This window comes from Procambarus clarkii, chromosome 7 (assembly GCF_040958095.1).
Source record: "Procambarus clarkii isolate CNS0578487 chromosome 7, FALCON_Pclarkii_2.0, whole genome shotgun sequence".
NCBI classification, from domain to species: domain Eukaryota; kingdom Metazoa; phylum Arthropoda; class Malacostraca; order Decapoda; family Cambaridae; genus Procambarus; species Procambarus clarkii.
In genome coordinates, this window is record NC_091156.1 from 10,977,305 (window position 1) to 11,003,157 (window position 25,853).

Sequence of the window (25,853 nt, forward strand, 5' to 3'; positions counted from 1 at the left end):
TTCATTTATATGTTAATTTATTTAATCTGTAGAACCATATTCATTGGTAATTCTATGCCATCTGTCCTCCACTCGCCTGAAGGAAGACAGAAGCAAAATTGTACATTAATTGAGTACAACTACGACAACTTCATCCAATATTTAAGCCTGCCTGTTTCGTCAAGACTTGCAGTAAACTATGGCAAATACTTCCCATCACTACAAGATCACGACTAGATAAGTATAATTTACTCATATATTTACAACTAGATGAGATATCTCACAGAACACCAAGAACATCATGACCACCTAGAAAGGACAACATGATTGAGGTTCAGCCAAAGGACAAGAGGATAGACGCTCAACAGAAGAACAGGAGAATAGAAGCTCAGCAGAAGAACAGCAGGATGGAGGTCCATCAGAAGGACAAGAGAATAGAGGCTCAGCAAAAGGACAGGAGGATGGTCCATCAGAAGAACAAGAGGATAGAGGGTCAGCAGAAGGACAGGAGGATGGAGGTCCATCAGAAGGACAAGAGGATAGAGGCTCAGCAAAAGGACAAGAGGATAGAAGTTCACGAAAAGGAAGGTTATCTACAGCTTACGGAATATAGTTCAAGACAAGTAATATATCTAACTCTACGGGTGTTATATAGCACAAATCGTGTGATAGTTGTAATACAAACTATACCCGTAGTTCTAAACAGCATCTTGCAGAATAAGTGAGAGAAAACTTGGAAATAAACATAGAATAATTCAAGAGTTTTTGAGAGAAGGAATCGTCATTGACGTTAAATTGAACGAAGATATCTTAAGTAAAGTACTTTGAGCAAAGACATACATGTTGAGTGAAAACATTTTGAGAAAAGTTAGTTTGAGTAAAGATATGTATAGTCAAATTAAAACTAATTAAAGTTACCTCGAACAGAGAATATAATTCAATTTGAAAAGGTATTTTTAAAGAAGGCTCAACAATTCCTGAAAAAGCTTTTTCCAGACAATAATATCTCCTACCAGGACACTGTTCACACACGCTCACAAGACACCCTCAAATATGCAAGATTGGTCCAGTAAGTGGCTTTTGGAATTCAATCCTAATAAGAACAACAATGAGGATTGGATCCAGAGAAACGAGACTAGATGATCGGTACATCGGTTCAGCCTGAAGGAGAGACACTTTCCAACATCGGAAGAGGAAGAGGAGACCTTAGTGTGGATATGACCTAAAGTATTTCACTGGAAGCACATATAAAGGATAACATCAGCGGCATATGCAATTCTGACAAAAATATGAGCAGCCTAAGATAGTCTGGACTCAGAACCATTTAGAACACTGAATGTTTCAGGAGTCGCAGAGTCGTGTGTTGAACCTACACATACCATAATCACATATACTCACACGACACTTCCTCATATCTGATGAGACAAACACGCACAAAACACTTGGTTATACTACTCATAAGACACGACCACACAGAGGACACACCCAGTTACACACTCACTTATGACTACTTAATACAAAATGGCAGATTAGTTATGTATCAACCTCTATTTAACAACAATACTAAACCCTGACCTAAGTCACCTCGAACATTTGTATCCAGGTTTTATAGTGTCGTGACTACGAATTTACATTTATTTTCATTTTTTGTTCAAAAACCAAAGTGTCGTATTCTAAACCGTAATTTAGGATTTGTAATGCTACAGATCCTAACAAAAGTCAACACTATGCAAAAAAACTGCTTTTGACCTATCTGGCGTAGGTGAGAACGGCCTTACGTGAGATGAAGAGATCCTTGGTACATAAATTCAGTCCCATTCAATGTTCATTATCAAATTTGAAGCCAGATTGAAAAGGAGATCAGTTGACTAATGACACTGGCATTCACTGACCTGACTGACTAAAACAAGCGAGAGTCACTCTGACCTCACTGAAAAGGATGCAATTGTTACTCTAATAAGGCCTCCAGCAAGTATCTAGTAAGGTACTCCAGCAAGCTGCGTCATCAATGAATGTAACAAATGTTTATAAATAATTTGTTTATGCTGAAGAGGTTTGAAGACCTGAGGGTCACTGGCAGTAGAACCTGGAGCACTTGTGTAGCAAGAGTACTATAGGTTCTAAAACCATAAACGCAGATATGTAATAAAGGAGGTTCATTCTTTGACAGGAGTAAACATATCAACAAACAAATCTGAAGATAAAAAAAATTGACAACGTTTCTGTCTATCCTAGGCCATTCCAAGTCGTGTAATGATAACGGTTCAGAATAGACCGAGACGTCGTCAATTCCTATTTGTGAGTTGGTTGTCTAATTTTCAGCCACGTAATTGTGCATTACCGTCGGCAAGAGTAAACATAGACTCTTGGCAAAGTCAGAGATTTTTGAGATTTTAAATGGTGAGTGTGCCCTTATATCTCTCAGTACCTAAGAGCTTAATGAGTATTTTGAGGACTAGGAGCGCCTTCAGTTTCTCTCACGTGTTTGTTCAGAAGCAAGAACATCTTAAGTATTTGGAAGTTGCATGACTTGGAACACTGACAGTCTTTGGGATTCCAGGGATGGGAAGGCCTACAGCTTCTGAAGCTTCGAAGATATGATGCACTTCCAGCCTTCGTGGAATGAAAAACATAAGCCACACTAGTCTCTCAACTTTTCAGGTTTAAGAAAGTTTCGACCATCGTGTGATTCTAGGAATGAGAACGAATCCACATACCCATGATTATGAATTATTTGAGTTATAAGTATACCCTGGTATGGGAATGTGTACCTCCAACCGTAACAGTTTCTGGGAACGTGTATCAACTTCACCTAACTCTGCAAATCAGTTACCACCAGCATTTTTGGGGGAGCTTTCGACAAGCCGACAGCTTCCTGTCGTCGTCGAGGCCACTAGGGTTAGTGGCCCTCAGGTAAATCAGGTAAATACGTTCCTGGAAGTGAACCTGCTAATCCCTGCCTTTTGCAAACAACTTGAATCCAACAAGAAAACAGGCTTCAAGCAGCAATAAACTCCCTGGAACAAGAGAAAAAGCGTTGTATGAATGTGCTGCATTGTGTAAGCTGTCAATTTAAAGTAATCTGACTCATGTACAAAGTATTTTACCACCAGCATAGCACACATTAACACCTACTTAACGTACCATCCTGTCTCCAACACCAGGTCCTCCTCAGCACTGCTGTAACCCCTCCTCTCCCCCCACCACAGTCTGCACACCACGGCAGACAATCGCAGGGAAAGATTCGAGGTCAAGGAGGCCCCTCAAGCAGAGCCAAACTTGGAGTGCCAGGAGAGGTATTGATGGTTGTTGCTCTGCGCCGGTTTGGTCTTCTGCAGCGCCGTCTCCACATCGCCCATGTTTATGGCGTCCAGTTTGAGCTCCGGGAGTTCCGAGTCCCCCACTGTGGCGGGGGAGACCAGACAGGTCAGTGTGAATAGTGTAAACTGGAGTGACAGTGTAAATAATATACATAGGGTAATAAATGGGATGTAATTAAAAATTGCAAATATGGCGTCACAGTATCAATCAACAGTAATGACCCTAAATAGATAATTAATAGAATAAAGAGCATTGTTAGAGGAGGAGGATGTAGGTAAATAATTTACCAAATAGCAAGAGTTGTTAAAGTGATAAATAAAGGGAAAATAAATAATGAAGTACGTACAGACAATAGGTCTGGCAAAGACATGGCCTTAAGTGTTCTTTAAGATATTGAATATAATAACAAATAATAATTAGAAGTAAGCACTTGATATTTCGATTTACTCAAAAGAAATTTAATATTTTAAAATTTTAAAAATATATTTTTAGTGATTCAAATTCACTAAAAAGAGGACTTTGATTGATTTTTAAAATTAAGTATTGATCGACAAATGTGATTTGATGCTGATTTTAAATGGCATTCATCCCACCTCACCTGTGACGATCACCTCATCTGTCAGGCTCATCACGTGTGACGATCACCTCATCTGTCAGGCTCATCACGTGTGACGATCACCTCATCTGTCATGCTCCTCATGAGAGACTCAACCCACCTACCACCCGCCTCACCTGTTACTCACCCCTCACACTACATACCTCGCGCGTCATTCATCTCACTTGCCACACACTTTACCTGTTACTTCCTCACGCGTCCATAACTCACCTATTGCTCACCTTACACACGTTACTCACGCCCCGGGTCACTCATCTCACCAGGGTGACCTCTCACCTGAATGATCCTCCAAGACGTTGAAGACCTTTCTTAGGCAGCTCATAGCGGCTTCCCGACACACCACCTGGAGGTCGGATCCGCTGTACCCATCAGACAACTGCGGGGAGAGGGCAAAAGATAGAGGATTATCTGCGGTGGAAGAAGGGGATACTCGTGGTGGGAGAGAGTGATACTCGTGGTGGGAAAGGGTAAACCCGTGGTGGGAGAAGGGACACCTTTGGTGGGAGGGGAAAAGTGGGTAACAAGGTCACTGTCAGACTACGTGTACATATCAACGGCCTTATAAACTCTTTTTGACCTTCCATTCTCCTCTTTGCAGTCAGGTGTCCTTCGAATGACCTGTTAATTAACCACTGACTGGTATTAGCTGCCATTAACTTGTACCAGTATTGATTACAAGTGCTGATCTCCTGGATGTGACAGCCTTCAGCGCAGTGTCACTGACAAATTACAGTCTCTAGCGGAGTCCCACTGATATATCACAACTTCTAGCATAGTCCCATTGAAAAATGACCGCCTCTAGCATAGTCTCATTGACATACAGTATGAGAGCCTCTACGGGAGTCATACTGAAATGTAGCAGCCTCTAACGTAGTCCCACTGGCATATGACATCCTCCGCTGTAATCCCAGTGGTAAAATCCCGACCTAGTGGCCCCCTGGATGATCTAACCCAGCTGAGATAGTCCCTAGCTACTGACTGACCTGGGCTAACTTCTTGTAGTCGAGATGGGTGGTGATGGCGTGGCCAGCCTCCTCCAGGTCGGGGATGACATCTGGCAGGTGGTGCTTGAACATGGCCTCCCGCGCCTCCAAGCCCGGTAGTGGCACTAGGATTCTTTTCTCCAGGCGACGGAGCATTGCTGGATCCAGCTGCCTATTGGGGTATGGCATGAGTTGATTGGTTGATTAGAGATTAAGCATGAATTAAGAAGCTGGTGATGCGTAAGACATCCAGCACTGTAAATTTGAATAAAAAGATCGCTCCTGCTTCCTATTCATGTATGTAACTCTTTTATATTCGTGACTCTCGTTTGCTTTGCCTCAACAAATTGATACACGTCTTTATATACGTGTTCAATATCTTGCTACAGGAGGTGTGTTAGTTGCTCATGAAACATGTGCTCTAGGGCGTCTCCTTGTCCTCTTTTCCTCTCAGAGGTTCCTCGGAGGAGCTTGGGAGGAGGGAAGAGATTAAGATACGGGGTTTAGATAAAGGCGGGGAATAGGCTGAAGGCCATACCAGTTACAGCCCCGCTTCTGTGCCAGGTAAATCCACTACGGGCTCACCATAGCCTGTGCTATCTGGAACATATTGTTCCGAGGAGCTGAATCTAAAACAACAGCTGAAGGCAGCATGGGAAATTCTGTTTGATGGATTACAGATGGAAGGAAGGAAGGAATTATCATGGGAAGGCGCCAAGCCATTACGACTATATAGCACTTGGAAGGGGTCAGGATAAGGATTTGGGATGGGACAGGGGGAAGGAATGGTGCCCAACCACTTGGACGGTCGGGGATTGAACGCCGACCTGTATGAAGCGAGACCGTCGCTCCACCGTCCAGCCCAAGTGGTTGGGTGGCAGCATGGGAAAGCTTACCAAGGTATGTTGGAGGCAGCGAGGAGGAACACATGGTGGTTAGCTTGGGTGAGTCCATCAAGCTCCACCAGCAGCTGGGTCTTCATTCTCCGGGAGGCCTCATGCTCCTGTTCACCCTGGCGTGAGGCCATCAACGCGTCCACCTCGTCCACGAATATCGTGGAGGGCGCGTGGTATCTCGCCATCTCAAACAGCACCTGCGGGGATGGCAGTAGACACGAGGATATGGCAGTTAAAACATGGCAGGAATCTAGAAATAATAATAATAATAATAATAATAATAATAATAAAATAATGTAATAATAAAAATAATAATAATAATTACCGAGAGTTAAGCAATTATGACTATATGACACATAAAAGAAATACGAAGAGCATAAGAGCTGGAACATGAGGACTGAGGGATGAAAGGAACCACTTGAACCGTCGGGAATTAAACGCCGACCTGCATGAAGGGATGTCGTCGTTTTACGAGTCCAAGTGGTTGAACGACATATTTACAAGAGTACAATAAAAAGAGTTCATTCACTTCCTAGTCTTAAGCAACAACTAAATGGGTTATTGCATAAGACTATAGAGAGTCTTACACATGGAGGGTTACTGCGGGTCTGGTGCCAGGTATATGTAAACATGGCTCTTACCACAACACCACTTTCTTTCGAAAGAAATTAAAAAGCATAAAAATTTTAAATGAAAGTATTTTTTAGCCTAAGACAGCACATTTTATATTTAAATGCATGCATGTTGTAGATCCTGCAGGTGGTAACGTTTTTATTTAATAGATAATGAAGGAGGGGGTAGAGAAGGGAAGAAAATTTTCAGGGGAAAGCGCCAAGCCATTACGGCTATATAGCACTCGGAAGGGGTCAGGATAAGGATTTGGGATGGGACGGGGGAAAGGAATTGTGCCCAACCACTTGGACGGTCAGGGATTGAACGCCGACCAAGAGAGTTGGAGAGGTAGAAAAATAGTTAAGCAAACAGTCAAGCGAGCGAGCGAGCTTGGCCAGGCTCTTGAAGAACTCCTCTGGCATGCCAAGACGAGCCCGAGCAGCCTCGATCCTCACCCTGACTAGCTTCTCCGAGTCACCCCTCCACTTGGACACCAGCGAAGTGGCGGAGATGTTGAAGAACGTGGTCTTGCACTCCGTCGCCACCGCCTTCGCCAGGAGGGTCTTGCCTGCATGGGGAGGAGGCACAAAGAACCTAGTTAACAGCTACGGATTAAACTACGTACTCAGAGCCCGGCTGCCAGCTCAGAGAGAGAGAGAGAGAGATGATACACATCCATTTTTAAGCATTGTTCTCATGAACATGCCTCAAACCTAGATCTGAATCGTTTATATATATTATGGATAACAGAGGTCCCAGGACAGAGCCTTGAGGCACTCCACTTACAACATTTTCCCACTCTGACTTAACCCCATTTATACTCTTTGTTTCCTTTGGTATAGCCATGCCCTAATCTCCTGAACATGCAGGTAAATATAACAAGACTATTATTCTGCTTATATTACTGGCCTTGCCTTCTGCACTGACACGCCCCTCACCTGTGCCCGGAGGTCCATACAGGAGAATGCCTCGCCACGGCTTGAACCTTCCGACGAAGAGTTGAGGATATTTTAGAGGGTACACCACGGCTTCCTTCACAAGTCTCTTGGCGTCCTCCAGACCAAGAATATCCTCCCATTTAACCTCAGGATTGTCCACCAAGATCTCCTGATGTGAGAAAATAATGCGTTGAGTATTACTGAATAAATGAGAATTGTAATGGATAAATTAATGTCTTTATATATATATATATATATATATATATATATATATATATATATATATATATATATATATATATATATATATATATATATATATATATATATATATATATATATATATATATATATATATATATATGTGTGTATATCACGAAAATAAACACGTGATTAAGAATGTGACAATGTCAGACCACGGAGGAAAAATGAAACAGGAAATTTCCTTAAGTACTTTCGTATATTAAATACATCTTCAGAATATATATATATATATATATATATATATATATATATATATATATATATATATATATATATATATATATATATATATATATATATATATATATATATATATAGCCACCTGCTGTAGTGACCACCCACCCGCTGTAGTGATTACCCACCCGCTATAGTGACCACCCATCCGCTGTAGTGACCACCCACCCCGCTGTAGTGACCACCCACCCGCTGTAGTGACCACCCACTAGCTGTAGTGACCACCCACCCGCTGTATAATGTTGGCGAGGTCTCTGAACTCTCCAGTGAAGTGAGGCATGAGGATAGGCGGCTTCACACTCTTCTCGTCCCACAGATCGCTGTCCTCGTCATCCTCACCTGTGAGGTCAAAGGTCACACATTACATCTAGGTCAAACGGGCCATGCCACGATCAATTCACAGGTCATCATGGGGTGTGCTGATATGATAAGGCAAACAGAGCTACGGTTTAATTCTAAATGATTGAATATGACAACATATCTGATCACCAGTAATGAGTTAAGCTATTACTTTCATGTTTATATTTATATTGAATTCAATGTTGCAATTTGTTAATGCCGTTTCCTCACTCTAAACAATGCAAACGGATTATTGTATAATTTATGTATGTATTAATCCATAAATTAATCCATAAATTTATTCAATTTAATCAATTTAAACACATAATTTGATACATATTTGTTAGGGTGAATTTTATACATAGAATTAGCTTAATTTGTATTTTCTACACACTAAATAGAAAACAAATTGGTCACAATATATTTAATATTTTCTTTTTTTTATGAGCTTTTTATATATAACGGGGTTTGTATTGCATTTAAAAGGAGAATTGCACATTGTCAAGAACAATTTCTGAAATATTACATTGTTTTTCTTGAAGGATAAAGATGTGACTCAGGTCTTCCTGAGTGCGAACAGGTATGTGGTAAGCGTAGTGTGTGAGTGAACAGGTGTGGGTGTGAACGCAGTTGAGTGTGCATGTACGAAAAGTGAGAATCGGTGTGAGGGGGGAATACAGGTGTGTATATACAACCAATACGATGTGTAGCGGGTGTAGGCTGAGGTGTGTGAGGTGTAAGGTTAGATGTAAGGGATGATAGCAGATGTGTGCGTGCTTGTGTGTGTTTACGAGGTGTAGGGGTGTGAAGATTGACGTGTACGTGTGTACGTACGAAGCGTTAAGACAGGTGTGTGTGTGAGTAGCTATAACGTAACTCACCAGGTGACTGGTCAGGGTGGGAAGGAGGCCTGGGAGGACCCTTACCCACATCACCAATGTTGTCTTCAAGACGTGTGTAGTCACTTATCATCTGCTTCAGGTCCAACACTTGCCGTGGCTGTGGCGAGTAGATCAGAGTGAGGGTCAGAACCACACAAGATGTAAACAGAGATCGGATTTGCATGGGGTTTTAGCACACATGAACTGTAATCTCTGGCAGAGCTTAGTTACACACAAGGGGTAGTCTCTAGCAGCGTGTAGCTACACACTAGGGGTTGTTCCCTTCTCCTTTAGAAGGCTCAACTAATATTAATAAATGAAAATTAATGAAACTTGAATCACATGTTTAATATCGTATAACTGCTTTTATAGGTTGTAGCAAAATATCCATCTTCTTGCACTCGAACGAGTACTTAAATCCAGAGTCGACACGCTAATTGTAAGTGACTCCTTATCATCCTTCACAACACTCAGCTCCTCAGGGCTTAACTGTGACGTGTTTGTGCCTGAAGCTAGGCACATATATAAGGAAATAATCAAGAGAGTCAGAGTTTGTCTCCTGTGGATTCCTGATTATATTGGTCTCTGAATGCATGATAGAACTGATGAGTCATCCCAAACATTTGCTCGTAAATATAGAATTGATGACCATTTTGTATTGATTTCGAGCAGTCTAAGGGCAGCAATATTCCGGAAACAGCAACAAAATGTATTAGACCTGAGGCAAAATGAAATTCACACCAGTTACTACATCTATGATCGTTCTATTATGCAGGAAGAACCGCACGTCTATGGATTATCTAATAAAGTTAGCAAACTTATAGACGTTACCACTGCAAGGCTTACGCTCGGCTACATGTACCTCTGGGAGTTTGCACCACCTGCTGACGTAAACTTGACTAAATGTAAACTCTGTCCGCAGAACTGTTCATATAAATTGCGTCATTATGTGACTGAATGCGAAAAATCGCGGAATTTAGAGATAACTCTATCAATGGTGTTCAAGAGATGTGTATGTACTTCATTCATAATGATGTACTGCCGGAAATCCTAGTCTAGTATCCAAAGTTCGCTCTTTCCTCTTCCCTCTCCGGTTCCCTCCTTCTTCCTTCCGCCTTCTCCCTCTCCCTCCCTCCCTCCATCATCCAAGAATCCCCCTCCCTCGTACTCACCATCCTGCCGGTCTTGACGGGTGCGAGGGAGGCTGCGATGCCCGCGCCCCCTTTCTCGCTGTCGGTGTCGGAGGAGGACTTGGTGGGGTCCTTCTTCTCGTCCCCGGGACTCCGCAGTGGTCCTCCACTTCCCGAGACGCGCCGTCCCACCAGCGGAACCCTGGGACACAGGCAGGGTCGACGAAGTACAGAAGAAGACAGGGGGTAACAGACCACAACGTCAGAGTGGTTGGGAGGATATGAGGGTTCAGTGATACAGAGGTGCATTGGGCGGTGGTACTGGCTTACGGGCGATCAAAAATACACTATTGAAGTGGGACAAGGTCTCAGTCATACAGGAGTGTGGGTAGTTCAATTGTTTTCGGGTCTAGTGGAAATTATCCAATGTGACATTACTTTGATAATTCTAAATATTTGTATTCATATCGTTGTTATTGCTAATTTTTAATATACGTGGATCATATATACAAATTATGTCAAATTATTGACATTGTTATGAAGAGCTTAAAACAGCTTGGCACTGTCTGCTGGTAAGAGGAGGGCCGAGTAATTACCAGGGACAAGCCCTAAGCCAGTATGACTATACAGGACACAAAAGGGTTGAGAGGTCAAGTAGTTGGGATATGAGAGAGGGAAGAAATGGTGCCCAAACACATGGACTGAGGAGGAGGGCCAATATACATGGTAAAGATGGGTGGTATATGATAAATCAGAAGATAGATAAGTAGTTTGATGGATAGATATGTAAAAAAGATAACAGGTCAATATGATGCACAAAGAACAACGTACCTGCCGACCTCCTCACGCTTTTTGTTGTCGATCATCTTGTTCCTGACAAAGTTGCGGGAACGACCGCGACCTTTGACCTCGCCTGCGCTGGAGACGTCGTCGCTGAGGCTTGGATCACTGGCGGCGCGACCCATGCTCCCTCCTGACCCTCCGTGCCGAGGGAGTGACCTTCTCCTGCAGGAGCCGATAAGGAACGGAGATACAGAACTGGTTATACCGGAAGAAACTTACGACTGCAGCTGCATTATTTTGATTTTATAAAATGATTATCTTGTTACATAAGTCGATTTCCGATGTTCCCTTTCAGACCCTGAACTAGTTCCTATACTTTAACATATATAACATAAAAAAAGGCATTCATTATTTAAAAGAAATCCGGCCCTCCTCCGAAAAGGTCTTCACCGACACGACCTACCTGAAGAAAGGGCTCTTTTTCCCCGCTAGTGTGTCGTTCTTGGCTGCGTTGGCTTCCTCGTGGAGGTGGCTACACCGGTGGGGCTTGGGCGTGGGTCTGGGCACCAACACCCGCTTCGCCAGCTTCGGGTACTTCTGGTACTGTGCGAGCAGCAAGAGATTAGAGTTGCATCAGCCCTGATGTTGGTGGTGGTGGTGGTGGTGGAGGTGGTGGTAGTAGTAGTGGTGTGAGGTTGTTGTTGTTGGGGCTGAAGCGATTGGAAAGGAAGTGATGGAAGTGATTAGGGTGAAAGGAGAGATGATTGGGTTTGGGTAATGAAGACGATAATTACTTGAAATTAAACAAAATTACAAACAGTAAAGCGATCAGTATATGTTGTTGGTGATAATTAGTAGTAATGTTAGTTTGGGCAATGATTGTAATGGGCAGGCCAGTGATTTTGTTGGCTAGGCAGTGATTGTGTTCGCAAGGCAGTGATTTTTGTTGACTAGAGCCGTGATTGTGTTAGAATAAGCAGTAACTGTGTTGGATGGGGCAGTGCCTGTTACTTTCGAGACTCTGGAAGTAAGTGGATTTGGAAAATTGTGACTGATTATAAAACCAAAAGCAAATAAATACTTGTAAGTACAGTATTGTATCGGAGTCGCCGTCATAAGTAATATCCTCGAATAGTCAAGTTTCGTTAACGTGTTAGATTATTTCACCTGCAATTCAGGCTGAGACGTCTTGTTTGCTGACAGCCAGATGAACGGGTCTCGTGCGCCACGCGAATCATTCTTCAAGACAGGCAAGACCTTGCCTACCTCCAGTCTAGTAGCGGACGAGAAGGACCGACCTTACATGCATCTAAGTAGTTGGCCATGACAAAGACTTCTAACATAATTTACCATTTCCTTGCGATCCTTTACTTATTTTATGTTTTGAGGTATTGTACCACACTTTATCAGCAGTAAGCAAATATAAAGATCTATATATAGATCTATAGTTGTATATCTATATATGATATAGTTTTATATCTGTAGCCATACAGTAAACAGGAAAGGATACTTACCGTAGGTATGGCCCAGCCTTGCTGTTGGACATGTCAAGAGCGAGTGAGAGTCTGCTCACCTGATACACTGTTCTAGTAGATACTAAGACGGGTCACAAAGGCTAACCTTAGCAACAAACCAGGCCTCATGCTCCTGCAGGACGCCGGCGAGGTCGACGCTGTCGCAGACGGAGAACTGTTCGGTGTTGAGTCGAGCCTCCTGCACCAGGAGCTTGGCTGCATCACTATATCTGAAAGGAAACACCAAACAATCCTTCGTCAGGAGAAGCAGCTGCAGCACCGATGTTCTCTTATGCATATTGGAAACGTTCTCCTTCGAAAGTAAGAAGACTCATGATAATTTTCTCAGGAGTGGAAAATAACTATAAGAAGTTTTCGACACATTGCAAGGTAACTACGGGAGATTTTTCGTCACATTTCAAGATAATCAGAAGTTTTTCGCAACTTCCATGTGAAATTTGAAAACAAATTCGCCACTTATACTTGGAATTAGAAACCGTTTTATCCACAGTAAATCAGGAAAAAATAATAATTTCAATTTGTATAAGATTCATGAAAACTACCCTAAGAGCGGAAAATGAGATTCTTAACATTTGTGTGACTTTGACATGATAATCCTAGCCAAAAGCCTTCACAAATCTCACCTATAATTGACTCAGATTTTCGAACTAAGACTTATTGACAGACATATATATAGATGAATGAGTTTGAGTTCATTAGAATTGAAGTAGCTTCGTGTGGGTCAATAGCTCTTCTGCAGTTCCATTTGTTCTTAAAGTTCTTACTAACAGTCGTTTGAAAAGCGTCCGTCGGACAGCAACACTCTTTCCACTCTGATTACATGATCATTACTAAATCAGGCGAATTTTCATCCTATAGCAAAATTGCTAAATATAATGGCTTTATCTCAATGATTTTGTTAGCTGATAAGAGTTCAGCCAGACCACTTGCAATTCATCCATTTAGCTCATTTTGATACATGCTAGACTCATTTTTACTCACAATGATATAGAAGGTATCTTCATCATTATTCTCGATCACTGGTTAAACAAACGGCCTTGGTCATTATATAGATGAAACACACTGAGCAAATATATATAACGAATATGCGTTAAATATTGATGATAAGAAAATATCGAATTTAAGTTGTGAGTTGAGTCGGGTTTTGAAAGATGGCGTGTGGGTGGAGCCTTTTAACTCCTCAGTCAAGTCAACCATTTTTCTTCGTCATTTCAGTAAGCAATTAGTATCAACAGTAAATAAACATTATTGTATGCATATAAACAAACATATTAATAGAGAATATTTGCCTTGCTGTAACAATATTATTATTTTTATTATTATTATTAAAATACGTTGTAATAGCCTGAAGTGGTGGAATTCAGCCTCGTATCTTAGCCGAGGTATATGTGCATGCAAAATTTCAGAAAACTATAACATTAGTAATTTTATTACTGTCATGCACATACCTCTGTAATGATGCCGTTCGTATATTTCCTGACTTCGTATCATGACCTTTAGGAGGAATAAAATGTCTCCCTGCATTTGTTGCTTAACTATTAGTTTACAGTGAAATGTCAGAAGATGAGACACAGCCTAAAATATACTTCTAAATGTGTATATTGACCGACCGATTGCTAACCTGAGTGAGAAATATGAATGGAAAGGTACAACCCAAGAAGGTTTTCATCCTATTTGGTCTTATTTTGTGAATACATTTAGTCTTTGTCTGTTTGTTTTTCTGTTGTTATGGTTTTATTTTAGCCCCCTGTTCGTTTCTCTGTTTTCCAATCTTTATCTCAGCTTCCGCTTGTTTGTTTTCCTATCTTTATCCTCCTGGATGTTATTAATTTGCTTTTGTTTCCGTCTTTCTTGTTGCTTCTTCTGTTCTTGTTCATATTTCTCTTTTATTCTTCCTGACTTATTTCCTTTCGTGTATTTCTCTGACTGTTCTTCTCATCAATTTAAACGTGTAACAGCACAGTGAGATATGTGCAGAATACATATTAGCGCGACCGTCTGGTTTATGACAGAATGCTAGGGATTACGACGAGACAGAAACTGTCCATCTACAAGATTACCGCCACAAAATTACAGGTAGAAATACTGACTCTCTCCCTTAGCGAGGCTCTTCGGTACGGAGGAAACAAAATAAATACGAAAACAGAGAGATAAAATAACGGTAAATAATTCCCAAAACATTTATCGCCAAACAATAAAATTCACACAAAAATTTGTGTAAATGTTTACAAAATATTTCTTCCCTTTAAAAGCCTAATACTCACGACTCTGAATCCAGGCGCGTAAGGCTTGTGGATAATAACAAACAGGTCAAGCCAAGATCTAATCCCGTGACACTAACAGCTCCAGGGGCCACGAAACAAGCGGTTACGACTGCACTCAAGGTGGCACTCAAGGTCAGGCTAGCAAGAGTAATGGCGTGCAGACACAGATTATACACGTCAAGGCCACGGCAGGTGGTTTCTTGGTCAAGAAGACGAAGGAATCGTCCTGCAGGTGGTGACTCATCCTCAGAGAAGGGGGGTCTCATCCTCATAGAAGGTGTCCTCATCCTTCCATTGGTCATCTTATCAGTTATCAAAGCAGAAGATAACAAAGGCCAGGATAGAAGTTTTAGTTATCACACCTGGTCGGGTAACCTTTCACGCTGACTCCTTGATCTTTAAGGCCGGACAAATCAATAAGCCTATACCGTCAGTGCTAAGGAATTTGAACTGCGATTTTCAAGGCGGTACGATAGAGCGTACACACACACGGGAACACTGACAGACAGAATACCACACAAAAGGTGCAGATCGTCATATATCAAGCTGCTGCAGTCATCAAGTCACAGGGGACGTAGATGTGCTTGTAGAGTATTTGTATATATTTATTGTAAGCTGCCTTTAATACTTTGAACTTACTACTTAAGGCATAAGCAAAGCGCTAACTGATATACATCTTAAGGATCGAAGATAAAATAACATTTCAACTTTCAAGTATCACTTGAATTCTCTCATTTAAGTTTTTTCAACTTTTCCGGGACTCATATGTGCTCTAGTATTGCTATTTTGTTTGAAGGTGTTTGCTGAGAAACGAGAATTGAACAGGAACGGATAATTATCTCCATGCCCGAACATATTTAGCTATGTAACCTTTTCTCTCTAAGCGAATTCAAAAAATTGACTTCGAGAAGAACGTGTCCAACGGGCTGTGAGTGGTCAAGATGTTTACTAACATGAACTGGTTATGTCGACCACGTGTTCATCACGTTGATATTGGCAGGAGTTCTGCCAGCCATGAAACAGGCAGAGGTCGAGGACTTACACCTTCTGGTCGAGGACTTACCCCTCCTGGTCGAGGACTTACCCCTCCTGGTGGAGGACTTAATCCCCCTGGTGGAGGACTTACCCCTCCTGGTCGAGGACTTACCCCTCCTGGTCGAGGACTTACCCCTCCTGGTCGAGGACTTACCCCTCCTGGTCGAGATAGTGATGAACCAAGATGATGAGGGACTTGCGTCGAATCTCAGCTCGTTTGTCCGCCTGCAGACGGGTGAGGGACGGGTGAGGGACGGGTGAGGAACAGGTGAGGGATGGGTGAGAGACGGGTGAGGGACAGATGAGGGATGGGAGTTATGGGACAGGTGAGGGAGGGGTGACGGAGGAGAGTTATGGAATGGGTGACGGAGGGGAGTTTATGGGAGGCATGAGGGATAGCAGTTAGAGGGGGTGAAATCGAGTTATGTATGTGAGATGATTGAGATCAGTATGGTAGGAGATGGAAGAGGAGGGGAAGGAAAGGTATGGTCCGAAGGATGGAAGCAACAAAGGGAAAAAGAGAGGAAAGAGATCATCATTATCAACATTTTAGTGGAAATTTGTATTATAAACATCATCGGTTGCTCTGAAATATAAATTCATTATTAAGCAAAGAATATTACAATAACACGGCTGAAAAAAAACACAATCTCACTTATGAAAAGAAAGGAAATTGACGACGTTACTGCAGGCCAAGCTCGACCCTTATCAAGTCGCACCTGAAGCACACACAGGAAGGAAGCTGTGTTGTGATCATGTACCTTCATATTTACGTCTTTCCATTCTTGGGTTGGGCCTTACCTCATATCTCATCCCTCTCGGTTACGGGACCAGTCTCGAGGATTTGTTCAATGTTACCTCTCAGTTTAAGTGTGTGGGGTGTACTCACCTATCTGAGGCTTCAGGAACGAGCTCTAGCTCTTCGACCCAGAGCTTGGACTCCTGTGTGTGTGTGTGTGTGTTTATGGGAGATACGGATGGAGATGGGACAGTGTTCTACCATGACATACCATAAAGGAGAGGGGGAAGTTGGTAGGGATGGTGACGCGGGGGATAGTAGACAGTGGGGAGGGTGGACGGTAGGGAGGACAGACGCGGGGAAGGGTGAAATGCTGGGTTAGACAACACCAGGTGAGTCATGTTTGATTTCCTGTAATTCCTACCCTGTTCTCCTTCCTTTCCTCCAAGTCCCCTCCTTCCATTCCCATTACCTTCATACACGCATATACGTGACTATTCACCTTTGCATTCAGACATGGAAACCCTTATATCCAAATATACGTTCATGTACCTTCATAAATACTAAACCATTCACACACACACACACACACACACACACACACACACACACACACACACACACACACACACACACACACACACACACACACACACACACACACACAAATTAACGGTATTTGTAATGGTGGCTAACATAAGAACAGGCTTCAGGAGCCTAGAGCAGGATTCATTCAGAACATTATACACCACATATGTCAGACCAGTATCCACGTATGCAGCACCAATGTAGCTTCACTTCATCAGAGGTATGATCACGACATTTAAGATCATCAGGGACATCGACAAAGCTCATAGGAACAGATAGTGTGACATGAAAGAGGTCAAAATAAATTAAAATGCGTATCTAAATGAACAACAGGGACAGAACGAAGATCTTCGTGGAGGGATCATGCAGGAGAATAAGGGGGAAAGGTTGTGCAGTCAAACTACAAGAAATGGACATAAAATCACATACGACCAAACTAACCAGCTGAGTGAAGGTTTAGAGGCATTAACCTTCAGGGGTACTGAGGCTCAGTCACCCCAAGTACAACTAGGTAATGACTCTTTGTCCTTCTCTCTCTCTCTCTGTCTCTCTTGCAGTTAACTACTAGTACTCGCCTGTTCATTACAGTGAATATCTTGGATGAATGATCAAAGGCTACACGATTTTGCAGGTATGGGCACGATGAGGGCGTGGCTGTGGTGGTGGTGGCTTCGTGTGTGGCCAGGTGTGTGGTGGAGTAGGTGTGGGCAAGCCTGTGGTGGGAAGGATTGTGAATAAGAATGGTGATCGTGTTGACCAGACCACACACTAGAAGGTGAAGGGACGACGACGTTTCGGTCGGTCCTGGACCATTCTCAAGTCGATTGTCGACTTGAGAATGGTCCAGGACGGACCAAAACGTCGTCGTCCTTTCACCTTCTAGCATGTGGTCTGGTCAACATACTTTAGCCACGTTATTGTGACTCATCGCCTGCAATGGTGATCGTGGGTACTGTCTAATCGTGGGTTGAGCGCCTTCCTGATGGCGTGTGGACGAATAAGGGAGTTCGTGGCGTGGGGGAGTCAGGAAGGGTAATAGGTGGGTTGGAGGTTTCCACGACGGCGTCGTAGAGGTGAGGGTAGGGAGGGATTTTCGTCCAGGGTTGCATAATCAATTCAGATAACACACCTGGCCCGTTGCGGGTACTAGAGCAGGCAGCGTGCGTACACCTCCACCACCACCACCAGCAGTACGGACGCCCCTACTTCCCCCTCCACCACCACCATGACGGTGGGGACAGGAAGGAATAGGTAGAAGGCTGCTGGAAGGGGTTTGACCCGTCTCTGAGGGCTGTAGGAGGTTATTCATTACATGCGCGTAACTGATTGCATTGGTTAACCCACAAGAATTAAAATCAGAATTTGATTTATTGATCTACCACTCGTTGAGTGAGAAGGCAGGCTCTCTCTCTCTCTCTCTCTCTCTCTCTCTCTCTCTCTCTCTCTCTCTCTCTCTCTCTCTCTCTCTCTCTCTCTCTCTCTCTCTCTCTCTCTCTCTCTCTCTCTCTCTCTCTCTCTGTTTGATACTCACCAACTCCTTGGCCTGGCTTGCCGCCCGTAAGGACTGCAGGGATAAGTGATTGGATGTCATCACGCATCTGGAAAAACGGAAATAATTCAATGTTAACGTTGCAGGATGGTTGTGGCAATCCTGCAATCTGCGGTATGGGAGTGTTTCCATACAGGAAGAGGTCGTGTGCGCGCGCACCGCCGCGATTGATTCATGGTGGCACGTTGAAATTATATTCAATGAGTTTATGGTATGAGATTAGGTTACCTAAACTTAGATCAGGTTAGGTAGGTTACCTGAGGGATATGAGGTAGGTTAGGCTAGGTTTTAGGTTAGGTTAGGCAAGGTTACATTGATGGATTTAAAGATGCTAGGTGAGTTAGGTTAATTTCAACCCGTCCTCGACTCAAGTCCATTACATCCAGCGGTCGACCTCACAAACGCATTCATAAATTTGTACACGCTGTTCATTCGAACCAAAGTGAAGAATTTTTTTTCGAATCACAACGTTGTAAATGCTTCACCCACGTACTGCATATACAAATAATCGCCAACAGAACCTAAACACCTATCTTAACTTATGCCTGTATATGCACAATGTGCAAATATATTATAATATTTATTTATATTTGAGAAAATTCCTGATTTTAATGAACTTCATGTAAAAATGTATGAATGTGCCTGTGGGGTCGACCGCTGGATGTAATGAACTTGAATCGAGGACGGGTTGCTATTTCAACCCGTCCACGACTCAAGTCCATTACATTCAGCGGTCGACCCCACAGACGCATTCATACATTTTAACATACTGTTCATTCAAAACGGGAATTTTCTCAAGTATAAATTAATATTATAATATATTAGCATATTGTGCATATACAGGCATAGGTTAGGTTAGGTGTTTAGGTTCTGTTGGCGATTATTTGTATTTGTAGTACGTGGGTGAAGCATTTATAGCGTTGGGATTCGAACAAAATTCGTCAGTGAAGCACTTGTTCCGGATATGTTCGGACGTCAGCAGTTGTGAGTCGTGTGTAAACCGTTTTTCATTCGTAAACAGGGGGTTTGGCGGGTGGGTGGAATCACTTTTGGGTCTTTGTTCGAGGACGGGCTGCAATAGTGGTAAGCCGTGTATCAAGCGTTGTTCATTCGTAAACAAAGAGTTTGGCGGGTGGTTTAACGAGCATATGCTCGTTGTGGCTGAGGACGGGCTTCACCTGTAAGTACATTTCACACATAATCCTCGAGAAAGGCTCTTGGACGGAAGATATTTTGTTTTCCAGTATAGTCAGAATGAATTTCCAGCATATAAGCCTTCGGAGGATTACTAAGATAAAGCTCATTGGGAGCGGTTACTAGACTGGTGCTTCTGGCTAGTGATACATGACGCAGCTAGTGACGCATTTAGATGTAACCAGAGCGGGGGTATACCTTAAGCACGCAACCTTCGCTTTATTCAACTTAATAAAACTGTGAAGAGAAACAAAGGGGGTGACCCGGTTCTGGATTTGCCCAGGAGCAGGTCTGCGTCCTCAAACAACCTATAACCTAACATATAACCTAACATATAACCTATATATTCTTTGTTTCTTTGTCGTGGGGATGGGGGGGGCCTATAACGAATTCCTACCCAAGAATTTAACAATGTGATATACTGCAGCTGCACGTATTTTACGAGGTACAGGATTAGTGAAGATAATTACATTCCTTGCGAGTCTTGTCTAGGTTTAACTAGGGGCGGTATTTTAAGCACATCATTTCGGAGTTGAGGACGGTCCTGTGTAATCATGTTTGCTCGCTGGTCCTGTATAAACCTCGCTTGCAGGACAGACACAAATATATTTAAACAAATTTGAAGCTAAACACTTTGCAAACAATTCAAGAGTGCAACTATAATCATTTATGGGATGTTGGCTTGTCATTTCCAACACTTAAATGGCGTCTGTTTTCTCAAACTTCTGTAGTTAATTATTATGAGGTCTAGGAAAGAACGAAATGGAAAGAAGGCAATGGCTGACACGTCGAACTGGAATTACATGGGAAACGAAACACTGGAAAGAACAAGATTTAGAACAATGAACTGGGAAACATGGTTAAAGACGACGAACTAGAAATAGAAATAACCTAAATTAGATTAGAAATAGCCTAAGCTATTCTATCTCTTTTGAGATGTATTTTATAGTCTCAATGAACGTATTTGGACTTGAACTAGAAAGATCGTTGTGAAGAACGCACTTCAGAGATTTCAAGCCAAAACGTTTTGACACTGAAAGATGAGAGAAATGGTTAGTATAGAGGGTTCTAAATACACAGGCAAGGAATAGGGTTATGAGAATCAACTAGCGACTGAGAAGGGCAAAATGGTATTAGCGAAGAAGAGTGTGAAGAGGAGAGTGATAACGATGGGGGTTGGTTAAAGATCCTCGAGAGAGGAAGACGAATAATTACTCCTGAAATATTAAATAAATGTGACACAAAGGCATTTACAAGTGTGAGAATACGTAATCACTTGAATAAAGAAAGGGGGAATGAAAGAAATGTAGAGGATTACGCCTGGGAGTATGGGGCAAAGTCTTAAGACGACTTGCAGATGTCAACAGAGAATGGGAAGAAGATATCCGGAGAGAGCACAGCAGAAGAGAAAGAATATTGAATAGGGAACTAATGCGGGTAGAAAAAACCCAGCATAGAACATTATATATGATAACAGAACAGATAAACTACAGAGACAATACTAAAACATAATAAAAAGGAAAATGAAATGAGGACGAGAAAAAATATTGAAATGAGCAGAGCTCGAGTAAATAAAAAAACACTTGATTAGACGAGAAACAAATGAATCAGAGAGAGATCAAGAAAGAACCAAGCAGAGAGGAAGAGAGCATCACCCCGTTCATAAGAAAGAGTAGTTTAGGAGAATTCGCCAGTAGCAGATCTATTACATTCCAATTCAATGTTTAATCGAATATGGTAGACTAAGAGAACCAAATTGTTCTGGGTAATGAGATTGGACAATAAAGGCGAGCCACTGTAAAGAGAACTCCATGTGGAATTATGAGTTAAAAAAATATTGTAAAGAAAAAACCAGCTCCAGCACCCAGCAAGCCTCTGGCAGAAGCCAGAAGCCAACCTGTTCTACAGAATAATATGACACAAGATCGAAGGGACACGTCAAAGGCAGACGATTTCACGTCCCACATCCGGGAAGAAGGGGAGGTCTAGATAAGAAGAGAAGGACGATAAGGAGGAGGATAGAGAGAAGGCTCTGGGAGGAGGAGGAGGATAGAGAGGTCTCCGGGAAGGATCGGTTGGGCAGCATCAAGAGGAGAATTTATTGATTCTTCAACAACATTAAGAGCAGCGCTCGAGTCTAGCAGGTTATGGCAGAGTTGGTGGAGAAGTTCCTAATGATGAACTAGGGAAGAGGTAAGGGAGAGACAAGGAAGGGGGGGAGTGAGAGTGAGAGAGAGAGAGAGAGAGAGAGAGAGAGAGAGAGAGAGAGAGAGAGAGAGAGAGAGAGAGAGAGAGAGAGAACCACTAACCTTGTCAGTCTCTCGTCTAACTTACATTTAATGACAAGGATTCTGATGATAGTCCCGAAGGAAGGTCTATTTTTTTGTACTCATATCTCATTATCAGGCACTCATTCTATGCTCCTCACTACATGTCATTGAGGACCAATTTCTTTAATTGTTAGTGCACATGGAGTGTCTGAGGGCAGATGAGAGAGTGTTGTGTTGGGTGTAGTGTGTAGTGGTGGGTGTAAGTGTGGTGAATATTACTGTGTGTTGTGGCGAGTGGAGTGTGCGTGTGGTTGATGGTGTAATGTGTTTAGTGTTGGGTGCAGTGGTGGATGATGGGAAGAAAACCTCTCGGAAGCTGCATCTCTGGCCACGCCTCTGAGAATAGGGAAAGGGTCGCAGGTGTGTGTTGGTTGGCTAATATAATTAGAGATTGTCTGTGTTTCCAAGCTGAACACGCCCTTCTTCAACGATCATTTAATCGTTTACACACACACACACATACACACACACACACACACATCAAAGTGTTATTTCACAAAGAGTTCTTGGAAGACTGGACACCACAAGCGTAGCTCTCATCCTGTAACTACACTTAGGTAATTACACCTAGGTCATTACACACACACACACTGATATAATCCAAGAACCAAAAATTAAATTGTTTCTAACACCTTAATAATAATAATAATAATTACACATCCTTCACACTGTAACACAGTTACTCGACCCAAGAAAATGCGGGATGGGATATTACATTAGACGACCGTAAACAGAAAACGCAGTCATAGTAAGTTGAGTACCAGTACCAACACACATGCACACGCAAGCACACACACGCGAGAGCGCACTAGTACACACTGGAACAGTTGCACACACACACACATGTTCGTACACAAAGAGCAGGAGGAGGGCATTAACCCAAGAGAAAGTTAAACATATTTAAACATGAAGCTCTTCACCCGTAGACTTATTCTCAGATAGTCGTTCCTGACATACCAACTCACTCCTTTTATGATAAATGGCTGAGCAACAATGCCTACCATCTCAGTAAGCGTGGCCAGGGGAAAGATGAAGGGCTATTTGTGGAAACTATAATCTCAGAGGAACCACTGAAGGGTTAGGAAGCACTTATTCCGTGTAGTGAACTAGCGCCATGAAGTAATAGTAGTTGAGACTAAGTTAATACATAGTTTCAAGAATAGGTATGAAAGCGGGCAACAGAATTTGAAGCCATTCCACTTGGTGACCGAAGATTGAAAGGCGGAGTCTAGGAGCTGAAGACCGCTCTACGAGACAAATAGGCGAGTGAATATATTGACAAGTATACACACATACACATTTATATCATGCGTGTGTAACACTAACCACATGTTTTATGTTACATTTTCATCGACAGTAATTAGCTCTTGCAATTTCAAATTAGGGAAAATTACCTTGTTACTAAGAAAACTGTTGCTTTGCAAATTTATAGCAATTAATAACAGAGTATAATAGCGGCAAGACACAGTCAAGCTTCCCCTCGACTATCAACACACAACTCATCACCAAAGTGTGTGCATAAGACTCATTGCTAACATAAAGACTAGGGTGGGATTTTGTGGAGTCTTAAATCCAATTTATATGGATATTATTACAGATTAAATTCCTTTTTTGACTATTCTGTATAATTTAATAACCATTATTAAAACCCGATTAATACTGGTTAGAGTTATGGGGCGCCGCTAGTTAGATTTATTCTGCGTGTCACAACAACCAAGAAATTAAATACTAAATAATTTTATCTAAGAATAATTCAAATTCCGTGGAAATTAATGGCATACGCTAGGTTACGGTGTATTACGGATTTTAATTGCTATGTTCCAGTAAAAATTGCGTGCTTGTGTGTGTATGTGTGTTAGTTTAAATCGTTCTTCAACTGTTTACAGTTTTTATCTGGTAATTACAGTAATTATTATTATCTGTATTATTATCAACAACAGAATTTATATCGTTACCTATCACTACTGCAGCAAAGACTAGTACTACATGCGCTCGTTACCTCTTATGCATCAAAAGCTTATCACACACCAATTATAGTCTGGCATAATTATAGCTATAAAATCATGTTAAATCGAGTTCTCTCCCTTTAAGTCAGATCCGTACACTGCTATCATGCGCTATAATGTGTTGGATAAGGTGGAACACATACTGGGACACATAAAACCATCCTGTGTTATGTGTCAGAACTGCCAGTCTTTCTTCCACCCTGCCAGATCCCTCCCACCTCGTGTTATAACGCTATATAAAGTGGTCGTGAAAAAATATTGCTACCGAATAGCATAATAGGACGGTAGCCTGGTATATTGCTTATGATTGGAGTGTCTGAGGGTCGTAATATACACCGGTCATGATTTAGGTGAGGCTAGAGTGGTCGTTGTGTGTGCTGGTGGACGGGTGGGTGGATGAGTGGACGTAAGGTATACTACCGTAGACTCAGGTATACTAGAGCAGTCGTGGACCACAACGTCAACTATATATAAAACAATCAGAACAGCAGAAGCAGCAGCAGCAGACATATATCAACATTTTGGAATAATTGCTTCAGCATTGCGTCCACCATCAACGTTCAAAAGACGCGGGAGCTACGTTTTAACGCTTATAATTTATGCAGCGAAAGCAACGTCTTTAATCCTGCGTCAGCACCGTTCACCAGTGGCAACGTTAGCAGCTTCGTGTCAAACGTTTGAACTCTGAGATAACATTGGCACTTGCAACTTTGGGAGAAACGTTTAACCCTGTTTCCGGCAATCGATGGCGGCGATGTTGGGACATGCAAGCGGTTCACGTGGCCTCGTCGGTGGGCGGCGGACATGCACTTACGAGGTCACACACGGAATATATAAGTGATGAATCTGTGTGCTTGGCCGTCCGGGGCACTGCGTCCAACCCTTGATGATTCGAAGATTATTTTTGCGAAGTTGATACTTGAGATATGGGAGTGAAGGAAGTGTAGGAGGAGGAGGAAAGGGGGTGGGATGGAGGGGAATAGTGAGCGAATGGGGGTTGGTTGACTGCCTCCCCTTCCTTCCCCCCCATTGTAAAAAATAGGGGAAGGGAGAGGTAATGGTTATTAGTCATAGGTGAGCGTCAACCCCTTCCTCCCACACCAGTCACACGCCAAACTGACCATCACATCAGCGTCCAGGACCGGCCCCGGCTATACCTTCCCCAACACTGCAACACCTTTCCTGTGTCTCCGTGGAACACAAACGCTTCACCCTTCCTCTGCACACCGGCTATATGTAGCAGATCACAGCCCGTATACACGTCACCAGAGGAAAGAAACTGCTTTCTGCCAGGGGACCCCTTGCCACTGGGCTCACCTGTGCGCACGTGGTAGACTCCTGGCGTGGGGGAAGTCGACCAACTGACTGTCGACCAGACGCTGTGGCAAGCCTCCCCCTCGAAGGGTTGCCACCAGCCGCCCGCATGCCCGTTTATTGTCATGCACACTGATTGTGTCATGGTCTCCTGCAACAATCGCTCAAAGTGTTCCATAATGTGGGGGATTGATTGTGATTTGTGTCTATATATATGTATGAACACGTTGTACTGAACGGGATGAGAATAGCTTGAGTTACCTCATCCCTTTGTGTGTATTTATACCTCAATAAGCTTATTTCAATTTCAATTTCCTGAAACT

The 25,853-nt window shown here is 42.6% G+C and overlaps 1 protein-coding gene across 1 annotated transcript; it reads right to left on the bottom strand.

Annotated features, from left to right (window-relative positions):
* On the bottom strand, positions 1-25,568 carry LOC123761300 (katanin p60 ATPase-containing subunit A-like 2). The gene is made up of 16 exons (XM_045747232.2): positions 25,534-25,568; positions 18,669-18,735; positions 15,965-16,035; positions 12,597-12,720; positions 11,440-11,579; positions 11,025-11,198; positions 10,236-10,395; positions 9,064-9,181; positions 8,073-8,182; positions 7,346-7,514; positions 6,863-6,975; positions 5,796-5,992; positions 4,900-5,071; positions 4,193-4,292; positions 3,124-3,382; positions 1-2,996 (listed from the first exon to the last, which is right to left on the bottom strand). The coding sequence occupies exons 2-15, from the start codon at positions 18,726-18,728 to the stop codon at positions 3,243-3,245; spliced, it is 1,848 nt and encodes a 615-aa protein (XP_045603188.1). The 5' UTR covers positions 18,729-18,735; positions 25,534-25,568; the 3' UTR covers positions 1-2,996; positions 3,124-3,242.
* Positions 25,569-25,853: the final 285 nt, after the last annotated feature.

Bases quoted from the DNA above. Each gene is read 5' to 3' on its own strand.
- LOC123761300 (XM_045747232.2), bottom strand. From the start codon at position 18,728: ATGACATCCAATCACTTATCCCTGCAGTCCTTACGGGCGGCAAGCCAG. The intron at 12,721-15,964 runs GTAAGTCCTCGA...GTTTCCTTTCAG, and splicing joins CACTATCTCGACCAGGAGGG to ATATAGTGATGCAGCCAAGC. The intron at 4,293-4,899 runs GTCAGTCAGTAG...CTCTCCCCGCAG, and splicing joins ACTACAAGAAGTTAGCCCAG to TTGTCTGATGGGTACAGCGG.